This window comes from Littorina saxatilis, linkage group LG10, assembly GCF_037325665.1.
Source record: "Littorina saxatilis isolate snail1 linkage group LG10, US_GU_Lsax_2.0, whole genome shotgun sequence".
Taxonomy (NCBI): Eukaryota; Metazoa; Mollusca; class Gastropoda; order Littorinimorpha; family Littorinidae; genus Littorina; species Littorina saxatilis.
In genome coordinates this window covers 13,959,224-13,982,689 of record NC_090254.1, presented here as the reverse complement: position 1 = coordinate 13,982,689, position 23,466 = coordinate 13,959,224, and the positions used below count along the sequence as shown (strand labels likewise).

Genomic DNA, 23,466 nt, shown 5'->3' with positions numbered 1-23,466 from the left:
AAAGGCATCCGGTACAGACCCGGCATCACCGTCCGCTGAAGCAAAATCAGTCGAAGCCGGAAACGCTTGGTTCACAGAACCAGCCACAGGAAGTCGACCAGCAGTCGTGTGGCTAGCTGAACCGCAACCAGCGGAAGCAGCTGTTGCCTGTTGCCTGAAACCCCCGACCGGAAACCACTGGTGTGGAACGGTAGGATGAATGCTGACCAACGTCCCCCATACTCGCCGAAGCGTGTAAAACGGAAGACACTGTGCTCTGGTCACCGACAACCCCACGCCCCGAGGCGGAAGCAGCTGTGGCGGCAGAGCGGAAAGCGACAGGAACAAAAGGATGGACACCATCTTGGTGGCGATCAGAATGCCCTGCTGTTCAATTACTATGTCCCGGAACTGCCGAGGCGGAACCGGGAGTAACGAATGTACGCTCTTCCCAACTACCCCCCCGTTGTGGTCTGTGCCACAGACGAACGAGCAATCGGGGAAAAAACCGTACGCCTGGCGTGCAGTTCCGCCGAAGCGGAAGCCAAAACCGTAGGCTGGCGGATATTATCGAGATAGGCCGGAGCCCGCACATCCGATAAATCCACCCCAACCCCATCCTCAAACACCTGAGTGTCGTAAGGACCGGACGGGGTTGCAGTTGTCCGAGAACCGGACAGGAAATCGTCAACCGACATGCGAGAAGACGGATCTTCTATGGTCACATTTTCTGCTACCACGTCAGCGGACGTGACCGTAGCAGAAGGTAAAAGTAGAACTCTCAACAAAGACGAAACATATCCCACCCCTGGCGGGAGTACAGCTTTAGCACTTGACGTTATACGTTCGAACGCTAACAAATCATGGACTTCTGACTTAAAAGAAGACACAATGGAAATTAATTCTCCTTTAATAATAATAATAATAATAATGGACATTTGCTATAGCGCATAATCATATATATGCTCAATGCGCTTTACAATATTAATTTCTGCCGTGTAAGATGGAATTTTTTACACAATATATCACGCATTCACATCGGCCAGCAAACCTCAAGCCTATTAGGGCGAGCATTCACATTTCACGGCCTTTATTCCAAGTCACACGGGTATTTGGTGGACATTTTTTATCTATGCCTATACAATTTTGCCAGGAAAGACCCTTTTGTCAATCGTGGGATCTTTAACGTGCACACCCCAATGTAGTGTACACGAAGGGACCTCGGTTTTTCGTCTCATCCGAAAGACTAGCACTTGAACCCACCACCTAGGTTAGGAAAGGGGGGAGAAAATTGCTAACGCCCTGACCCAGGGTCGAACTCGCAACCTCTCGCTTCCGAGGCAAGTGCGTTTACCACTCGGCCACCCAAACCTCTTTAGTTAAAGACGGAGTGCCCGGTTGTTCAATGGGAACAAGCAAAGTCTGATTGGTGTCTGGATTGACAATGCTAACAATCTTAGGCTTCTCTGACATAGTGGTAAAAGCTCTAGTTTTCTCACTCTGAGAATGCGAACTGCCCTTCTTGGACCGCGCTTTTGCCTTCTTGTCCGGTGATACCGCGCTGTCCACCACCTTGGTAGAGCTACGCGGTTTACCCTTATCTTTCTCATTATCAGCCATGGTGAACAAAAACGAAAGTAGACGAACACGGCTGCAGAAAAATTTTGACAAGAGAGAAACGCTAAAAATTCTAATGAAAGGTAAAAAAACAGAACGTTCTCACCCATAAGCAGTAGAGAATGCCGCGAGGCAGGTTAACTGGCCTTCCACGAAGACCAAAACACTTGAAAAATCCGGAGTACTGTCAAAGACGTCCTCACTCAACGTGTTGAAAGAAGAGAATGAAGGCCATCGGTACAAGCCTGTGATTGGCTGAGGTACCGGTAGGGGGGTAACTAGCCACAGACTATGCCCTTTGGGCATTTGTTTTTGTTTGGTGGGTTACCTTCCCTGTTATTAGGTTCAGTACTGTTTCAATTTCTATTCAACAAACGGAAGTTTATTGCTATATGTAATTTAATACACTAATTAACAAGTCGCGTAAGGCGAAAACACAACATTTAGTCAAGTAGCTGTCGAACACACAGAATGAAACTGAACGCAATGCCATTTTTCAGCAAGACCGTATACTCGTAGCATCGTCAGTCCACCGCTCATGACAGGTTTCACAGTCTTCAGAGTCGGGTATGTCCCTGACTTTGATATTAAATAAAATGTTTCGTTTTGTTTAGTCGTGAATTTTCACTGGTCTGTGTCGAATGTCTTCGGAATTTACATATGAAAAATAAACTTTGATCGAATTTAAGTCAAGTTTGTATTCCCCACCAGCGAAAAAGGTAGGTCGGTCGTGAGAAATGAGACAGACACGATTTCCCTTTTTAGCCACATTGCAATAGACAAAGGCACCAAGTACAAAAACACACAAAGAAATCCAGTGAAAAGTACATTAGAAACCAAAGAACAGAGATAGATGAACACACTTAGTTAAAAAAAACAATGAATGTGTTTATGTTTAGTCGATACAATCGCATGTGAAGTAAACGGTCTTTTTTCTAAATGTGTCTGTCTCAAAAACGTTAATTACAAATCTGTTCAGTTGGAATGGCTGTTAAAAGGTTTGGACGTAACATGCTTTTAATAAGTAGCAATTTCCATCAAATCACGACATGAAAGGGTTTTGAAAGGCTAACTACGGCTTATTCTACTTGCGCTTGGTCATTTTGTCACTCGTGCAAGGTGTCTGTCTCATTTTTTCTCACGACCGCCCTGCAGACAAATCGTCTGCTATAACCGCCATACACAGCAAATTGTCATGATGCAACCAATTTTACACTTCCTATCCGTTGTCAGGCAGATAATCAACTGGCTGACTAAAGAAATTTTCGGCATGTGTTTATTTCAGAGCACGTTATTTACTGTCTAGTCACTCGGGCAAGGTGTCTGTCTCATTTTTTCTCACGACCGCCCTGAAGACAAATCGTCTGCTATAACCGCCATACACAGCAAATTGTCATGATGCAACCAATTTTACACTTCCTATCCGTTGTCAGGCAGATGATCAACTGGCTGACTAAAGAATTGTTCGACATGTGTTTATTGCAGAGCACGTTATTTACTGTCTAGTCACTCGGGCAAGGTGTCTGTCTCATTTTTTCTCACGACCGTCCTGAAGACAAATCGTCTGCTATGACCGCCATACACAGCAAATTGCCATGATGCGACCAATTTTATACTTCCTATCCGTTGTCAGGCAGATGATCCACTGGCTGACTAAAGAATTTTTCGGCATGTGTTTATTTCAGAGCACGTTATTTACTGTCTGTCTCTGAAAACCTTGAATTCTCACGACCGCCCGGCACTATTGACGGTCATTTCTTACCAAATGTTAAGCAGATTCATTTGTAAAATAACAATATTCAGTGACTGTGTCTGATCAACGCCAGTGGTTTTTTTCAATCCTTGAATGCACTGCATTGTGAATGTTGTGGTCAAGTGAGAGTTTTATAGACATCGCCGTACGTTTTTCAACACTTTGATGACGTCAGACAGCAGATTGAAAACGTTCCAACTTGGAAAGAGAGCCAGTCACGATCATATAATCGTAGGGAATCAATAGTTGCTTTGTTTATTAACTTTCAAGTGCTTTTAAAAGTTTGATTTTTGTCATTGTTATTGTTGCATATGTGCGTGCGTACGTGCGCGCGCGCCTGTCAGTGTGGAAGAGTGTAGGGTAAGTGTATCCAATTCCGACCGACTTCGGGGATACCTAAATCCGACCGATTTTCCAAGTCACTAATGATGAGGTTCACACGTCATCCCAACAGAAAGAATGCCATTCATACAAGGGCCATTCATGAACGGTTGATGACGCGACGTCACGAACCAATCGTTTCGTCACGAGAGTTAGGCCCTAATTGCGTCATCTGCACCGCAGCGCGAAATGTGCCTTCGCCATACGTTTCTTGCAAAGGGTGAGATAATTTGATAAACAGAGTTGTGTTTCTTTTACATGGATGTTAATAAGTGTTTTTGGAAGAATAATGTTATGGTTCTGACTAAATCTCATTGTACTTTTTAATCGAAAAGGGGAAAATCTTATCGGTCGTGATTAGATACCCAGTTTTTGAGAGAGTATTTAAATCCGACAACAACGCAGATAATACAAAATGCTGCACAAAATCACAGTAAAACCATTCATTGTTTACGTTTATGACTTGAAAAAAGCATATGAACAAGGAAACATATCAGATGATGTATTATCTAGCTGTGTGTGTGTGTGTGTGTGTGTGTGTGTGTGTGTGTGTGCGTGCGGCCGAGCGTTGCGCGCACGTGTTCGTTTGTGTGTGTGTGTGTGTGTGCGTGCGTGTGTGTGTGTGTGTGTGTGTATGTGTGTGTGTAAGCGTGCGCGCGAGCGTTGTGCGCACGTGTTCGTTTGTGTTAGCTTATGTGTGTGTGTGTGTGTGTGTGTGTGTGTGTGTGTGTGTGTGTGTGTGTGTGTGTGTGTGTGAGAGTTGATGCGTGAGTGTTGATGCGTGCGTACTTGCATGTGTGCGTGCGAGAGGGGTTGGGTTTTCTTATGTGTGCAGAGTAGTTGTTGTAGAAAATGCAAGACATTAAGGTTCAGTCTGTAGTGGATATACTGGGACAGCGTCCATGTACTATGCCACAGTTCAGTCTGTAGTGGATATACTGGGACTGCGTCCAGGTACTATGCCACAGTTCAGTCAGTAGTGGATATACTAGGACTGCGTTAAGGTACTCTGCCATAGTCTTTGATGACGTCATTTCCGTTTTTGTGATAGTTGAGGCGGACCTGTTAAGTAATCTTTGATTAAGTCGGGACTTTGATATTGCATTTGAGCCAGGTAGCTTGAAAATAAGTGAATTAGTTCGCTCATTAAAATTGTCATCAAAAACGAATATTTCATTACAGATTCAAACACTACTGCATTGTACTTCTTATCTTCTCCTGATTTAAAATATATATGGCCAAGAATCTGTCATGGCGTCGAAAGAAGGAAAGAGCCCGCTTGAATTATTTGGCAGGCTCCTGCTTCTAATAAACTTTTTTTGCAAAGAACATTTTTGTGTTGGATGAAAGAGGATGAATGGACGAACGTTTTGGTATAACATGGTGGCAAATTTATGCCGTAAGCAATGAATAACGGACTTGTGATTCCAACCTTACCTAGTCATTCTGGAGAAAAAAGCGTTACGCGATTTTGGGTGCTTTCAGTTTTGTAAGAACTGTACTCCGAACACGTGCGCGACCGGTAAATCCTTCATACAAACCAGACAGGAAATGAATGCAGTGTTTAATGGGACCAAAAATGAGCTCGACGGAGCTGCCAACTTCGTTCATTTCGCTTGGAAAAGTGATGCGAGATGTACGTTATTATCCTTGTGTAAATTCGGTATCGGTCAGTCAAACGGTCGTACAGTCCGCGGTAAATGTAAGATGGCCGCCAAAGATCGATTTCGAGGTTCACACAGTCTACTAAGTCTAAAATAATATTTAAAAAATTGCTTGCAATGCATGCTTTGCCTGTGATTCGTGAAAATCTACACGATTTGTTGATTTTGTGTAAAGAAAAATTACTTATAACCAAAATAAAACGTTCTCGTTTTGCCGAGATGTTGTGACAAGCGTGACCTAACTAGTCTCCCTTGGTCATTTGCATATGATCTATCAATGACAACAGGACTTTCACACCTACGTGCGAGATGGACGAGCCCAGCCCCATGGGTAAAGTGTGCATGGTCGTCATCCAAATAGTAACGTACATCACTTTTGAGAATGAAACTGCTATAAATCGAGTGATTTCTTACGAAACATGATAAAAAGAATGTTTGAAAGGAAAAAGTATTCGTACCTGAATGATTCAGTCGAAAATCGAATGTTGTTGAATTTTTTTTTGGGGGGGCGGTGGTTTTGTGTAGGTGTTAGTGGTGCTTGGTTACCCATAGGTCTGTGACATTCTTAGTTTATATGATCAAAGCTCATTGGCAATTGCAAATATTCTTAGGGAGGTAGGTTAGTCATGCTATCTAATTTTTACATTTAGTCAAGTTTTGACTAAATGTTTTAACATAGAAGGGGAATCGAAAAGAGGGTCGTGGTGTATGTGTGTGTTTGTGTGTGTGTGTGTGTGTGTGTGTGTGTGTGTGTGTGTGTGCGTGCGTACGTGTAGAGCGATTCAGACCAAACTACTGGACCGATCTTTATGACATTTTACATGAGAGTTCCTTGGATTGATATCCCCGATTTTTTTTCTCCGTTTTTTCGATAAATGTCTTTGATGACGTCATATCCGGCTTTTCGTGAAAGTTGAGGCGGCACTGTCACGCTCTCATTTTTCAACCAAATTGGTTGAAATTTTGGTCAAGTAGTCTTCGACAAAGCCCGGACTTCGGTATTGCATTTCAGCGTGGTGGCTTAAAAATTAATTAATGACTTTGGTCATTAAAAATCTGAAAATTGTAAAAAAAAATAAAAAATTATAAAACGATCCAAATTTACGTTTATCTTATTCTCCATCATTTTCTGATTCCAAAAACATATAAATATGTTATATTTGGATTAAAAACAAGCTCTGAAAATTAAAAATATAAAAATTATTATCAAAATTAAATTTTCGAAATCAATTTAAAAACACTTTCATCTTATTCCTTGTCGGTTCCTGATTCCAAAAACATATAGATATGATATGTTTCGATTAAAACACGCTCAGAAAGTTAAAACGAAGAGAGGTATAGAAAAGCGTGCTATCTTTCTCAGCGCAACTACTAAACCGCTCTTCTTGTCAAATTCACTGCCTTTGCCACGAGCATGAGCGGTGGACTGACGATGCTACGAGTATACGGTCTTGCTGAAAAATTGCATTGCGTTCAGTTTCATTCTGTAAGTTCGACAGCTACTTGACTAAATGTTGTATTTTCGCCTTACGCGACTTGTTATTATTATTATTATTATCATGAGAGCTTATATAGCGCGAACCACAATTAACCGTTGCTCTCCGCGCTTTACATATTAATTTCTGCCGTTTGAAATTGAATTTTTTTACAGACAAACAGACATTTTTTACACACAATATATAACGCATTCACATCGGCCAGTAAACCTCAAGCCATTACGGCGAATATTTACTTTTCGCGGCCTATTATTCCAAGTCAAACGGGTATTTGGTGGACATTTTTTTTATCTATGCCTATACAATTTTGCCAGGAAAGACCCTTTTGTCAATCATGGGATCTTTAACGTGCACACCCCAATGTAGTGTACACGAAGGGACCTCGGTTTTTCGTCTCATCCGAAAGACTAGCACTTGAACCCACCACCTAGGTTAGGAAAGGGGGGAGAAAATTGCTAACGCCCTGACCCAGGTTCGAACTCGCAACCTCTCGCTTCCGAGCGCAAGTGCGTTACCACTCGACCACCCAGTCCATTTCAGGCTGTTTTGTTTTCCTCAGGCAAAGTGTAATTAAAACTAATGAAAAAAATGTGTTTCAATTTGCATCCGGCAGTTAGGGTTAATTATTTTGCGTTTGGGGATGTGACTTTTTTTTTTAGATGGGATATTATATTTGGTTTGGGGTTGTGGCTCCATTTTATCTGTGGGCAGGTATTTAAGTGTATAAAAGACATTACAATTCCAGGCAAGGGTTTCGTTACAATGGAACTTGGAAGAAAAGTGTTGTTCGGCAGTACAGTAAAACCTGTCTCTAAAGGACACCCTTGGGGTATGGTAATGGTGTCCCTATTAGACAGGTGTCCTTTCTTCACAGGTGGAGGGGCTGGGGCAATATTTTACAAAGAACACGTAAAATGTACACGACACTTTTTGTCAATTCTGGAGTATGTATTTATTTTTCAACACAAAACACAAGGTAAAAACTTAAATAAAATTAATTAAATAAAATAAACTTAAATAAAATTACCAGATCATTGGACAAGGCACAGATTGAGGGCGGTGACAGGAATAGAGAGAGAGAGAGAAAGAGAGAGAGAGAGAGAGAGAGAGAGAGAGAGAGAGAGAGAGAGAGAGAGAGAGACTGACTGACTATTAGAATTAACGTCCTCTTAGACCAACTGGTCTATGTTGGGACAGGTATTGGTAATACGCTGAAGATATGGTGTGATACTTTGATTCGAACAAGCCCGCTGTGGCTGTCTCCTTCGACACACCAGCATTGGGTTTGTCTCGTTGAAATGTTGATGCTTGCATATGTTTTTGTGTGTGTGTGTGTGCGTGCGTGCGTGTGTGTGTGTGTGCGTGTGTGTGTGTGTGTGTGTGTGTGTGTGTGTGTGTGTGTGTGTGTGTGTGTGTGTGTAACTTAGAAAAGGGACAGGAATGACTGATGCACAGACACTTTGTTGGGATTTCCTGGTTTTGTCATTAACATCCTCGTCCTAAGCGCGTAAGCCACGATGCTAGCTCAAAAAGCCTAACGTCATGCTATTATCACTCACTGCTCTTACAAACGAACACACACAAACCTATGAATAAAGTAGATCTTACGGGATTTAACGTTTTTTTAACTGCCAAAATTTTACTTTTTATTCTTGTTGAAATTCACAACATTTCATAAAGATCGGTGAAAAATTAGAAAATAACGGTTTATAACTGACAAAAGCTTGTTTTTCTTCTGAAAAGTACGTATTGAAACTCAGTTATGGACAACGGACCTACTCACAAAATTTCATAAAGATTGGTGAAAAAACGGGATTTAACGGTTTTTTAACTGCCAAAAATCAACTTTTTATTCTTGTTGAAATTCAGTTAGGGACAACCAACCTAACCACAACATTTCATAAAGATCGGTGAAAAATTAGAAAATAACGGTTTATAAAGGTTTTTTTAACTGCCAATAATTAACTTTTTCTTCTTGAAAAGTTTGTATTGGAGATCAGTTAGGGACAATGGATCACTGTGCCAATGTTGGTGTAAATCCGACGATTAGGGACCAAGAAACAAGGAGCAGAGTGTTTTTTGGCGGTTAAACTGTCATTTTAACAGTTTAATGATTTGGTGAAATTTCTTCCACCACAATACTATACAATGTTTTATCTACCCATTATTGCAAGAACCCCAAAATCACATTTTTTTGGAAAAATCGCTTTCACCCATGCTAGAACCTCCCCTTAAGTGCTCAAGACACTATACTGAACCCCCCCCCCCCCCCCCAGGTGGCCCATACCAATAAAAACAGTTTTATTCTGCTAAAAACCACATCTCCTTTCTTACCCACAACAACATTAATAAGATAAAGCAAGTCTAAAAAATGGTGTTTGTGTAACACTTTTTGGACACACTGACAGATTCCTGAAAAAAACGGGATTTAACGTTTTTTTAACTGCCAAAATTTTACTTTTTATTCTTGTTGAAATTCACAACATTTCATAAAGATCGGTGAAAAATTAGAAAATAACGGTTTATAACTGACAAAAGCTTGTTTTTCTTCTGAAAAGTACGTATTGAAACTCAGTTATGGACAACGGACCTACTCACAAAATTTCATAAAGATTGGTGAAAAAACGGGATTTAACGGTTTTTTAACTGCCAAAAATCAACTTTTTATTCTTGTTGAAATTCAGTTAGGGACAACCAACCTAACCACAACATTTCATAAAGATCGGTGAAAAATTAGAAAATAACGGTTTATAACGGGTTTTTAACTGCCCCAGGTGGCCCATACCAATAAAAACAGTTTTATTCTGCTAAAAACCACATCTCCTTTCTTACCCACAACAACATTAATAAGATAAAGCAAGTCTAAAAAATGGTGTTTGTGTAACACTTTTTGGACACACTGACAGATTCCTGGCCATATATACATATGTTATGTTTACTTTAAAAACGCGTTCAGAATTAAAGAAAACAGGTTGAGTATGCTTCGCGGAGATGAGTGTGATCCGTGACGGTTTTCGGGTATGGTTAGCCGAGACTATCTGAATTTAGTCTCGCCGATCGGACTGTTTTTTTTTTTTAGTTTATCCTTCAATTTGATGCCTATAGATTGACTACATGTTTTTATATCGCTTTACGCGACTTGTTTTACATTTCGTCAAGTTATGAAATGTATTATAAAATTTGGTACATAACATTCTAAAAATTGCAAATAACAATAACACTTTTGATTACAGATTCAAAAGTTATTGCATTGTATCCTTTGGATTTCCTGGATCCCAATGTATAAACAGATATGTCATGCTTTGTGTGAAAATCTGCTCAAATGAGAAAAATCGCCCGTTTTGTTCATATGCTTCGCGGAGGCAACCCGTCTCGGTCTTCTGGTTTCGGCTAGCCAAATCTCACTAGCATTGTTAATGACTCGTCCCTGATTCCAATGTTGATCTTTTAGTTTCAAACCAACTTAATGTTTTATTATCGCTTCACATGACTTGTTCTGTATATTTTTTTTCGCTGTCATGATGTCACCATTTAGAGGGTAGGGTTACATTTTCAGGTATTTATTCCCCAAGAATATGCAAAAAAAATTCCAAACTCGTTTTTTTCTATTGGTCAATGATTCTACTTTTTTTTAAAGTGAGAAATGGAGTGCAATTAACATTGTTACTTTTGAAGGTATGCTCATGACGTGCATCACAGCGAAATAGCAGTTCAGAAGAACGGAATTCCCATAATTAGTCCTTATTTGCTGCTTTTTTCACTGAGCTCGGAAATGATATTTTGCTTGCATTGTTATTGCTTAATTTATTAAAGCCTCTGGACAATATTCTTTGAATAAATCGTTACCCAATTCTGTTTACGTCTATCCCTTTGTTTGATAGAGTAATGTAACAAGCTATCACATTATGTCGACAAGAATGCGTCTCCATACAAGTTTTTGTCTTGATTCCATCCAGGAGGATGTAAGGCTTTAATAAAAACACTATTTCAAAGATCTCTGTCAAGATTGATTTTGTTGAAAAAAAAGGAAGTCTGTGATTGAAGATTGTGAAACCTGCCTCATGGCAAAGGCAGTGAAATTGACAAGAAGAGCGGGGTAGTAGTTGCGCTGAGAAGGATAGCACGCTTTTCTGTACCTCTCTTCGTTTTAACTTTCTGAGCGTGTTTTTAATCGAAACATATCATGTCTATATGTATTTGGAATCAGGAACCGACAAGGAATAAGATGAAAGTGTTTTTAAATTGATTTCGACAATTTAATTTTGATAATAATTTTTATATATTTAATTTTCAGAGCTTGTTGTTAATCCAAATATAACATATTTATATGTTTTTGGAATCAGAAAATGATGGAGAATAAGATGAACGTAAATTTGGATCGTTTTATAATTTTTGACTCACATGCGAAGCAAAAGTGAGTCTATGTACTCACCCGAGTCGTCCGTCCGTCCGTCCGGACGTCCGTCCGGAAAACTTTAACGTTGGATATTTCTTGGACACTATTCAGTCTATCAGTACCAAATTTGGCAAGATGGTGTATGATGACAAGGCCCCAAAAAACATACATAGCATCTTGACCTTGCTTCAAGGTCAAGGTCGCAGGGGCCATAAATGTTGCCTAAAAACAGCTGTTTTTCCCATTTTTCCCATTTTCTCTGAAGTTTTTGAGATTGAATACCTCACCTATATATGATATATAGGGCAAAGTAAGCCCCATCTTTTGATACCAGTTTGGTTTACCTTGCTTCAAGGTCAAGGTCACAGGAGCTCTTCAAAGTTGGATTGTAAACATATTTTGAAGTGACCTTGACCCTGAACTATGGAAGATATAACATTCTGGGGGATTACGAAGGGATTTTGCTGAAATTTTATTATAGTCATATCCAGATTATTTCAAAAATTAATTTCGCAAGCGTTACCCTAAAGTTTGACAGTTGTAACAAAGAAGTGTTCCTAACTCCAAATATAAATATAATAAACAAGATCTGCTTCGTAATCCCCTAGAGCATACCCAGAAGGATAAAATAAAACAATAATTAGAAGTGTGACAATCACATCTGATGAAAATCCGTGTATCTCCTGTACTCCACTTTTGTCTGTATTTTGACTGTTTTTGTCGCGTAAAACAAAAACCAGCAACCGAAAATACAAAAAGTGACTATTCTTTGTCATCATTTGTTCATTTCTTTCATAAAATAACATTCAGACACAATAAAACATTCAAAATAAAAAAAAGGTAGTGCACTGGCCCACCTCCCCTTCTGGAGTGTCAAAAATTCGCTTTTATATCTTATTATATCGAGGAGATCCAGACGACGAAGATAGTGCACGGTTTCTCTGCTTACAGGAGGATTGAAGAGCTGTGTTTTCATTTCGTGGTCAATGGTCCTGCTCTCACTTGCTGCTGTTGTCTACATAATTTAGTGTGCTTACTTCCCTTCTTTTTGTTGGTTCTCAACCTCACTTGAGTTTCTTATTATTATTATTGACTCACCTGAGTAATCGGTGTTAGCCTACTATTCGTCAATGACCGTCTGTACGGCCGTACGGCTGTCAGAATACAGAATACAGTATTTATTGAGCCAAGTGACATTAAAAAACATTTAAAGCACAAGGAATTTAGCGTAGTGTTGGTAAAATCACGCACACACACACACCCACACACACACTGACACACACACACACTGACACACACACACACATCCATCCGTGGACAACAAAATTAACGTTAAGATTATTGCGGATGTTTTTGAAGACAGAGCTTTTAACATTTTGCATACTTCTCGGGTTTGATGATCTCCCGACATTGGGTTCGAACCGCGGCCAAGACTTTAAAATTGGCAATCTAGTGGCTGCTCCGCCTGGCGTCTGGCATTACGGGGTTAGTGCTAGGACTGGTTGGTCCGGTGTCAGAATAATGTGACTGGGTGAGACATGGAGCCTGTGCTGCGACTTCTGTCTTGTGTGTGGCGCACGTTATATGTCAAAGCAGCACCGCCCTGATATGGCCCTTCGTGGTCGGCTGGGCGTTTAAGCAAACAAACAAAAAATCTCCCGACATGATCCCAGTTTGGTTAAACCCTCGGCAGATTATGGGGTCACAGCGGGGTCGTGTTCGATTCATACAAACTTAACGTTGAAAGTTATCTCGGATGTTTTTGAAGCCAGCCCTTTGAAACCTTGCGCACTGCTAGGATTTTATAATCTGCCAACTTGACCCCAGTTTGGTTGACCATCGTCAAATGTTGGGGTCACAGCAGGGTGATGTTCATAAAACCTTTCAGTTGAGGTTTTCTCAGATATTTTGGGAGCAAAAGCCTCAACATTTCACACAATGGTAGGTGTTGATTATTTGCAGAAATGACCAAATTTTAGCTTGTTTTTGTCGAATTTCAGAGTCACAGCATACACATATTTGATGGAGAAGGTTTTCACCCCTGAAAATATCCACTGAGCTATCAAGAAAATAAGTTGCTAGCTCATCAAGCTATGATGTCATTGTTTGATTTGGTCACAGCTTAGTCTTGGCTAGAGTATTGGTAATGACATTATGTTATGAGATCATAGTATCAGAAATGAGGTCACCTGCTAAGTGTCTGAGTACACATGTTTTGTCTGGGCCAGCCAAAACTCAATTTAGTCAAGAACATTAGAAATGTATGGTTCTTGATTACAAACCTCTTCCAAAATGTTGTTGATGTTGAGTATGTCAGGCTAGTGATGGTGACAGGAAGGAGGTTGGGTGTGGTGCAGTTTTGTATTATTATGTGAAATATTCTTAGGGATGAACAACTAAATGAATTGATTTAGGTCACATCAGATTGAATCAAGTTTGTGTCAATCAGTCTGACGTGAACGACCTCTTGAACCTTATTTTGTGGAGCTGGAACAGCATTCTTTTAATTTAATGAATTTGTTTTTTTCGGGGTTGGGGGTAATATACAGTGGAATCCTCCTTTAAGACCTTAAACAACTCTGAGAAATTCGTGTCTTAAAACAGGAGTCTTAAAATGGAGTTTATGAATAGAATTTCTGAGAAAACTGGGTCATGAAAGGGCGGAAGGTTTAATCGCAGGATGGGGGTCTTAAAAGGGAGGAAGGCTTCAGTTGGGTAGGGTGGTTGGGGGAGGGGGGGTGAGAAGAGAGGGAGTCTTCTATCGGGTGGGGAGGGGGGAGGGTTTTACAAGGGAGGGAGTACGTCTTATTTGTGGGGAGAGGGGGAGGGGTGTTAAAAGGGGGATTCCACTGTAACGGGAAATGACGAAGAGTCGTGTAAGCATTTGCTTATCTTGTTTATTATTTGTGTGTTTTTGTAGATATTGGAGCGGGAAGGACGTGCAGTTCGTTTGCAGTGTGTGGAGCTGGTTCGACCTGTATGACTTGGAGATGTGGTTGTATCCCTGGAATATCCCACATTTTTCAGAGCGACCAGTTCTGCTGTGAGTTATAATAATAATAATAATAATAATAATAATAATAATAATAATAATAATAATAATAAATGAGCATTTATATAGCGCAACATCATAACTTTACAATTATGCTCTTTGCCCTTGACACATTTAAAATTAAAACACAGTTATACAAGCATTTACATCTACATTCATAGTCAACAACGCTTAATTAAAAGCATACACCATCAAATATACATTATAAAAAATTCTTCCACTAACTAAGTAATAAAAACATGAATAAAATAGGTAGTGAAAACAAGGAAAAAACCAGCTGAAAAATACCCCTTATCAAACAGAACATGTTATCAACAATACTGAAAACAGCCCTAGATGTTTATATACATTATCACATTATCACTGCATGTAACATTGTGTGTTTGTATATATGTACAAGACAATATCAGTACAATTCGAAGTTTTGAAAGAAAGGAAGACAGGATGAGGTCATGCGAGGAGGGTGTGTGAGTTGAATATTAAGAGTAAGATGCAGCTCTTTTTACTTGATTTTGGGGAAGTATGCTACTGAAAACCTTGCATCTTTCCAGTTTTTGGAATGTCAGTCGACTGAGATTTCCGAACATTTGATACTGTGCCTGTGTAGAATGAATATTGCGCTTAAAAACACACTGCCGCGATAGGGCTAAAATCACATCTCATGAGCTGCATCTTACCATTGACCAAGCAGACGCATTTGTTGGCATATTGCTAATTTCTTTGAAGTCAACCACCGCGGCTTAGTTTGTGTCTCTCTCAGTCGTTTCTTGTATTTTAGGTTCAGAGGTACACAATGACGTGCTATTGCAGATGTAGTATCGCTTTGAAACCGCAAGTGACTCAATAGGTCATGTATCGCTCGGGGGTTGCATAAACCACGAGAAGTACTGTGTGGTTTATAACGCGTGCTAAATAGCCATTCAAGTGATTTGTAAGTGGCATTTATTGTTGTTGAATGCTTTTGTGAGTGTGTACCTTTAGGTAAGTGAAGCTGTCTTTGTGTATAGTTGTCATCGTTCTGTAAACATGTGAGGCAGAGTGGGCCTTTAAACTTACCTTGCATTTATTCAGCTCCGTTAAGTGGACGTGTCGGGAGCAGTTGCAACAGTATTCCGCCAAAGTGTACCGAAGACGCTTCCTGCGATACCAGCTTATATTGCAGATGTAACACAAACTACACAATTGAGAGCACCGATTTTAGCTGTAAACGTGAGTTGTTTTGAAATATGCATGACCAAAAATGAAGTGAAACAAAACTGGCACTGCATGAACCCATCTGACTTCTGGGAGAAGAATTCACTTTTCATTTATTGCTATATTTGTTTTTCTCTCAATGTATTGGTTTTTGTGTAAATGTGCGTGCGAATTTCTGTGAGTGTGTGTGCGTGTGTGTGTTAGCAGTTGACAATATTTTAAGGTTTGACAAATGACTGGGACCTGTGACAATGAAATTTACTATTTCAGTTGCTGACGTCTTTAAGCCTTGTGACAGAGATCGGCATTGCAAAGCTGGTCAAGTCTGCCAGAATAGGCATTGCAGTAAGTTCTGTTTATCTGTCTCTCTGACCATCCTTCCATCTGATTGTTAATATATCTATGCACCTAGCTCTCTATCCATTTGCTGGATTGTCTAGGCCTTCTATCTGCCAAAGTTCGTGAGTGTTAGCGTGCGTTAATGTGTGTGTGTCTGTGTCTGTGTGTTTGCTTGTGTCTATTTGAGTGTATGCCTGTTTGAGTGAGTTTAATTGTGTTTGGTTAACAAATAGCTGTCTACACATATTCTGACTCCTCATGGGTCATGAGCGCACAGTTTATCTGCGAAGAGGGCTTCTTGGAGGAGATTCTGGCAACTCTTTGTTTTTGCAGTGAGACGGCGAAGATCGAAGAGGGAGCCATCCAGGCGGTATCGGATGTATACCCCTTTCCCTGGACTGCTTGTGACAGCAAGCACGTGAAGGAGATGTTGAAGAGGACTGGGGCTAGTACACAACCCTGTTTTACACCATTGCTTATATTGAAAGGTTCTGTCACATCTCTGCTGGCAAGGACCTGGCCGGTCATGTCTTCAAGGAAGAGCTGGATGATCGTCACAAATTTCTTTGGGCATCCGATGCGTCCAAGAACTGTCCAGGGAGCCGTTCTGTTGACTGTGTCGAAGGCTTTTGTGAGGTCAATGAAGACAGAGTAGAGAGGCATATGTTGCTCAATGCATTTCTCTTGTATTTGTCTGAACTCAGACGGCAAATATCATGTCAGTGGTACTTCTACCTGGCCTGAAGCCACACTGTGCCTCAGGGAGTTTTTTTCGGAGACAGCAATAAGTCTGTTGAGGATGACTCGGGCGAAGATCTTTCCAGCAATGGAGAGGAGTAAGATGCCCCTGTAGTTTCCGCAGTCTGCTTTGCTTCCATTGTTTTTGTAGAGAGAAACGATCAAGGAAGTCGTCTGGCATTTTCTCCATTCCCATATGGTTCTGCAGTACATCATGAATTTGAAAGGCCTCGAGGGCGTTGGGGCCTGCTGCCTAGTATATTTCAGCAGGGATACCGTCCTTTCCTGATGCTCTGCCTGAGTTAGTCTGGAGGATGGCTTTCTTGATGTCGACGATGGAGGGTGGCAAGTCAAGCTCTTCCTGGATAGTCTGCTGTGGGATTTGGCTCAGCGCCGCAGGGTCTACAGTGGAGGGTCTGTTTAGCAGATTGTTGAAATGCTGTGCCCAGCGATCTCTTAATCCCACCTTGTCTTTGATCAGGGTTGTGCCGTCTGAAGACATAAGTGGAGAGCAGCCCGATCTTGAAGGGCCGTATACTGTCTTCAGGGAGGTGAAAAACTTCTTGGCGAGGTTGAAGTCGGCGTATCTCTGCCACCACTCGTCCTGCATGTCTCTGAAATCAGATTGGACTTTAGCCTGGAGCTTCTTGAACTTCTCTCTCTTGGAGACAGACGAGGGGTCATTCTGCTATTCTGTGTAGGCTTTGTTCTAGGTGTCTAAAGCTGCCTGTATAGACTCATTGTTCTCATCAAACCAGTCTTGATGTGTTCTCACTTTCGGCCCCAATGCCGCCTTGGCAGTCTCACTGAGGATGTCCTTGAATTTGGTTCACTTTTGGATGCTGTCCCCAGAAAAGGTAGTATTATCGTGAAACTTCTCGTCCAATATGCATTGGAATAGGTCAAGGTGGAGTTAGTTCTTCAGTCTCTTTGTGTTGTAGGACGCCCTGACAGTCTTGGGTCGGTTTCCGTGTGGCGGTGGGATGTGCAGGTTCATTGTAGCCCTGACCAGTCTGTGGTCTGTCCAGCATTCAGCGCCTCTCATGGCGCGGGTCACCCGGACGTCCCTCATGTCCCGCTGACGCACAATGACAAAGTCGATCATGTGCCAGTGTTTCGACCTCGGGTGCATCCAGATGGTCTTGTACTTATCTGCCATCCTGAACAAGGTGTTGGTGATGCATAGACTGTATTCTGCGCATTTGCTGAGGAAGAGCCGGCCGTTGTCGTTTATCTTGCCTACTCCGTGTCTCCCAAGCACTCCTTCCCAGCTGCTGTGATCTCTTCCTACTCTTGCATTGAAGTCTCCAAGAATGACAAGCTTGTCACTCAAAGGGGTTGTCTTGATGACCTGGTCAAAAAGTTCATAAAACTGTTTGTTGACGTCATCAGAGCTTGTGATGGTGGGTGCGTAGGCACTTATGATGATAAGGTATCTGGACATCTGCTTTTTACATTTAGTCAAGTTTTGACTAAATGTTTTAACATAGAGGGGGAATCGAAACGAGGGTCGTGGTGTATGTGTGTGTGTGCGTGCGTGCGTGCGTGCGTGCGTGTGTGTAGAGCGATTCAGACCAAACTACTGGACCGATCTTTATAAAATTTTCCATGAAAGTTCCTGGGATTGATATCCCCGAACGTGTTTTTCTTTTTTTGGATAAATGTCTTTGATGACGTCATATCCGGCTTTTCGTGAAAGTTGAGGCGGCACTGTCACGCTCTCATTTTTCAACCAAATTGGTTGAAATTTTGCTCAAGTAATCTTCGACGAAGCCCGGACTTCGGTATTGCATTTCAGCTTGGTGGCTTAAAAATTAATTAATGACTTTGGTCATTAAAAATCTTAAAATTGTAAAAAAATAATTTTTTTTATAAAACGATCCAAATGTACGTTCATCTTATTCTCCACCATTTTCTGATTCCAAAAACATATAAATATGTTATATTTGGATTAAAAACAAGCTCTGAAAATTAAAAATAAAAAGATTATTATCAAAATTAAATTGTCCAAATCAATTTAAAAACACTTTCATCTTATTCCTTGTCGGTTCCTGATTCCAAAAACATATAGATATGATATGTTTGGATTAACACACGCTCAGAAAGTTAAAACGAAGAGAGGTACAGAAAAGCGTGCTATTACTGGTATCCTTCTCAGCGCAACTACTACCCCGCTCTTCTTGTCAATTTCACTGTCTTTGCCATGAGCGGTGGACTGACGATGCTACGAGTATACGGTCTTGCTGAAAAATGGCATTGCGTTCAGTTTCATTCTGTGAGTTCGACAGCTACTTGACTAAATGTTGTATTTTCGCCTTACGCGACTTGTTCTTGTTTACATTAACGACATAGTTGATAACGTTGAATCCATTATTAAACTGTTTGCCGACGATACAAGTATGTATTTAAGCCTGGAAAATTCTCAGATGCGAACAGATATTTTTAACTCAGATCTTGATAAAATCGACCAGTGGGCTAGACAGTGGAAAGTTAAATGTAATCAAAGTAAAACAAAACTTCTGAATATAATAATAATAATAATACGAGAATTTATAACGCGCACATATCTCACCACAAGGCGACTCAAGGCAGGAAAAGAAATCCAGATTACATCCCTTTAAACTTCGGTGGCACAATTTTACAGGAAACTGAAAGTCATAAACATCTTGGTATTATTATTATGAATAACGGTAAGTGGGAGTTACATATTAAATCTGTTATAGCAAAATGCCGTACACTAGTAGCTTGCTTACGATCTTATAAATATAGACTAGACAGAAAAGCTTTAGAAATAATGTACAAATCCTTCATATTGCCACATTTTGATTATGCCGATGTTCTCTGGGATAACTGCCCTAAGGAGTTAGCCACCGAGCTCGAAAGTATTCACTTAGATGCAATTCGAACCATTGTTGGAGCAGTCCGCGGTACAAGCCATCAAAAATTGTACGATGAGTCAGGCTTTATTTCATTACTAGAGAGGCGTAAACGTCATAAATTGATATTATTTCACAAGATCGTTCACCGCAAGGTGCCAAACTACTTATTTGCGATATTGCCACCATTGATATCAACTAATAACCCATATCACCGGCGCAGACCTCTAGACAAGAAAGTTCCATCGTTTAAATCTGAATTATACAGAAACTCATTTCTCCCATCTACTACACAACTCTGGAATTCTTTACCAGACTATATAAAACTTAGTGACTCCCTAAGTGAATTTAAGCACTTTTTGTCAAAAAACGATTTAAGTCCGCCGTGTTATTTTTATTCTGGAGATCGCATGTCACAAATAATTCACTGTAAGCTCAGGTTATATATAAGTGATCTTAATAACGATCTAGTGAGACGTCACGTTGCTACAGATGCATCTTGTGACTGCGGATTCCCGACCGAATCCGTAAAACACTTCATACTCGATTGTCCAAATTATCGCGAAGCACGTCAAGAAACTATACATACCCTCCCTAATCACACAATTCACCTCCCCCACATTTTAAACGGAGACAGACAGTATTCTTTAGATTTGAACAGGAAAATCTTTTCCACCGTACACTCGTTCATTGAACGTTCAGGCCGCTTTGGGCAAACCAGAATAAATGCTCTACAAGCCGGACAACAACTTTAACTTCTGCACATCTCCTACCCATCCCTCTTCTTTTATTCATCTTCTTTCCCCCCTCCTTCCTTTTACTGTCTTTCTTTATAATCATTATGCAACGTTTATTACGTTATTAATAGATTTGGTTTATTTAGACAAATTGTTCAGCCGTTACCGCCTTATGTTGTACTGTCATGCAGGAACACCACTATAAGCTTCTAGCTTGTTGCTGTTTCTGTGAACTTTGTATACATGTCATGATTGTAACCTTTGTTAAAATAAACTTATGTTTAAACCAAGTCTCCAAGAATGACAAGCTTGTCACTCAAAGGGGTTGTCTTGATGGCCTGGTCAAAAAGTTCATAAAACTGTTTGTTGACGTCATTAGAGCTTGTGATGGTGGGTGCGTAGGCACTTATGATGATGAGGTATCTGGACTTGTTGAGGGGGATGCGTAAAGTCATAAGGCGTTGGTTGATGCCGACAGGGAGAGCAGGTATGCTTTTAAGCAGTGCTGTCCTGATGGCAAAACCTACTCAATGGATCCTATCCTCAGCTTGAGGCTTTCCCTTCTAGAAGAAAGTGTATCCGCCTCCTTCCTCTTTTAAAGAGCCTTCGTCGGCAAGCCTGGTTTCACTAAGTGCAGCGATGTCGATCCTATATCGCTGGAGTTCCCTGGCAACAAGTGCTGTTCTTCTCTCGGGTGGGTTTGTGCTCGCTCTGTCTAGTAGTGTCCGGACATTCCAGGCTCCCATGATCAACTTCTTTTGTTTTTACACCCCTGGTGTAGGGGTGTGTATAGGTTTCGCTCGATGTGTTTGTGTGTTTGTGTTCGCATATAGATCTCAAGAATGAACGGACCGATCGTCACCAAACTTGGTGAACAGGTTCTGAGACGGTCCTTACTAAAATTGGGACCAGTCACACACACGGTTAGGGAGTTATTGGTGGATTAAGATTCTACAAGGACTTATAGAGAAACATATTCATGGTCAAAGGGAAATAACCTTCTCAGTTGGTGGCAGTGAGAATGGGTGCAGTGAGAATGGTTATTTCCCTTTGACCAACGGGGGTGTTTTTCCTACCTCGAAGGAATTTCTTGTTTTCTTTGATTTCTTCGACCGCTGAGGGATGAGTCTTTAACATATATGGGGGGTAAAGACACAGGTGATTTGTATTTCTTGAAACCGGTGTCTTGTACCTTTGCTTGTCCTAAGCCGTAGTGCAACAAGGGTCTGTCAGTGTCTGTTGCTTCAGTGAATGATTTAGGGCAGTCCGTAACTCGGTTCGATATTCACGAGAAAAACGTAGTGTGACTCTCCTTTTTATATTTAGTCAAGTTTTGTTTTCTCTCTTTTTGTTGTTGATTTTGCCGTCTGGTAGACACTCAGTTTGATATGTGTGTGCGTGTGCGTGTGTGCGCCTGTGTGTGTATGTGCGCGGGTGTGTGTTTGTGTGTGCGTGTGTATGTGCGCGCGCGTGTGTGTGTGTGAGTGCGTGTGCATGTGTGTGTGTGAGTGCGTGTGTTTGCGCCTGTGTGTGTGTGTGTGTGTGCATGTGTGCGCGAGCATTGTGTGAGTGCATGTGTATATGTGCGTGTGTGTTTGTTTTGCAGAACTTGCAATTGGAAAGCACTGCTTTGAAGCGCGGGAATGTGTGGACGAAGCAATTTGCGACATCAAGGTTTACAAATGTTGTGAGTTAAAATGTGTCTGTGACAAAAATGTGTTTGTTCTCACATTGCAACGTGCAGAGCATATTTACATTTACGTTCTCTGTCGGTGTCTTCTGCAAAGACAGAGCACACCATCAAGGCCATAACTAAATCACAAATAGCTTTTCCACGAGGATATAAAACTCGAGGATGATTTTCTCTCAGAAGAAAATATACATTAAATGACACTGCTCGTTCGCTCGTCGTTTGTGAGACGGGAATAAAATCGAAATCTGTTGCCAAATGCACAAAAATCAAATGAGAAATAAGCAGGTTTTTTTCGGCAAAGAACAGTGATTGCAGTGCTTCCTGAAAAAAGAGGCTTACATGGCTAACAATAATTTAATTCACAATTAAACCACGCGTAATTCAGTGCGAGAACCGCTTTCCCCTTTCGCTGATAATGGATTTATAGATTAAAAATATGGAATGGCATGTGTCGATTTTACATCAATAACTTTCCAGCTTAGAAAGATCATGTTGCAACTTATTGATTGGATAGAAAAGCCAAACAATAAGCTAATGAATGATAGTTATTGTTCAGGTAAGTCAACACAAGAAAAGAAACAAACTTTGGTTATCAAAATTTGGTAATCCTTGAAAAGAATATAATATATTATAAGACATTGAATGAAGAAGAAACAAATGTAAAACCTCCTAATTTTAATGAGGATTATCCCTTTTATGATAAAATACACCTTTCATTATTTTGTCACGTTAAAGGCACAGTCAGCCTCCCGTAAACCATCACATACACTGTCAGGCTTTTACACACAGTACAAACACCCTTACATTTGAACACTCACCGCTTGAAAACATCCTAGGTGCCCTTCATAAAGAGCGAGCAATTTTGAAAGAATTTATTTTTGCATGGTTTATCTTGCCCCTGAGCCATCGTGAACCTGTGTGATCCAGTTTCCTTTTTTGACTCACATGCGAAGCAAAAGTGAGTCTATGTACTCACCCGAGTCGTCCGTCCGTCCGTCCGTCCGTCCCGGCGTCCGTCCGTCCGGAAAACTTAAACGTTGGATATTTCTTGGACACTATTCAGTCTATCAGTACCAAATTTGGCAAGATGGTGTATGATGACAAGGCCCCAAAAAACATACATAGCATCTTGACCTTGCTTCAAGGTCAAGGTCGCAGGGGCCATAAATGTTGTCTAAAAAACAGCTATTTTTCACATTTTTCCCTTTTTGAGTCACTTGAGAAAAAGTGACTCTATGTAATCGGTCAGTGTTAGTCTGTCCGGCCGGCCGTCCGGCCGGCCGTCCGTAGACACCACCTTAACGTTGGACTTTTCTCGGAAACTATCAAAGCGATCGGGCTCATATTTTGTTTAGTCGTGACCTCCAATGACCTCTACACTTTAACGATGGTTTCGTTGACCTTTGACCTTTTTCAAGGTCACAGGTCAGCGTCAAAGGAAAAATTAGACATTTTATATCTTTGACAAAGTTCATCGGATGTGATTGAAACTTTGTAGGATTATTCTTTACATCAAAGTATTTACATCTGTAGCCTTTTACGAACGTTATC

General features: G+C 40.8%; 1 protein-coding gene across 1 annotated transcript in view; it reads left to right on the top strand.

Annotated features, from left to right (window-relative positions):
* LOC138977778 (uncharacterized) overlaps positions 1-23,466 on the top strand; it is a 141,754-nt gene that overhangs the window by 102,086 nt on the left and 16,202 nt on the right. The window contains exons 16-19 of the mRNA XM_070350383.1: positions 14,207-14,329; positions 15,410-15,547; positions 15,803-15,877; positions 21,829-21,909. Of these exons, the coding sequence (XP_070206484.1) occupies positions 14,207-14,329; positions 15,410-15,547; positions 15,803-15,877; positions 21,829-21,909 (417 nt within the window). The remainder of the gene's footprint in view (positions 1-14,206; positions 14,330-15,409; positions 15,548-15,802; positions 15,878-21,828; positions 21,910-23,466) is intronic.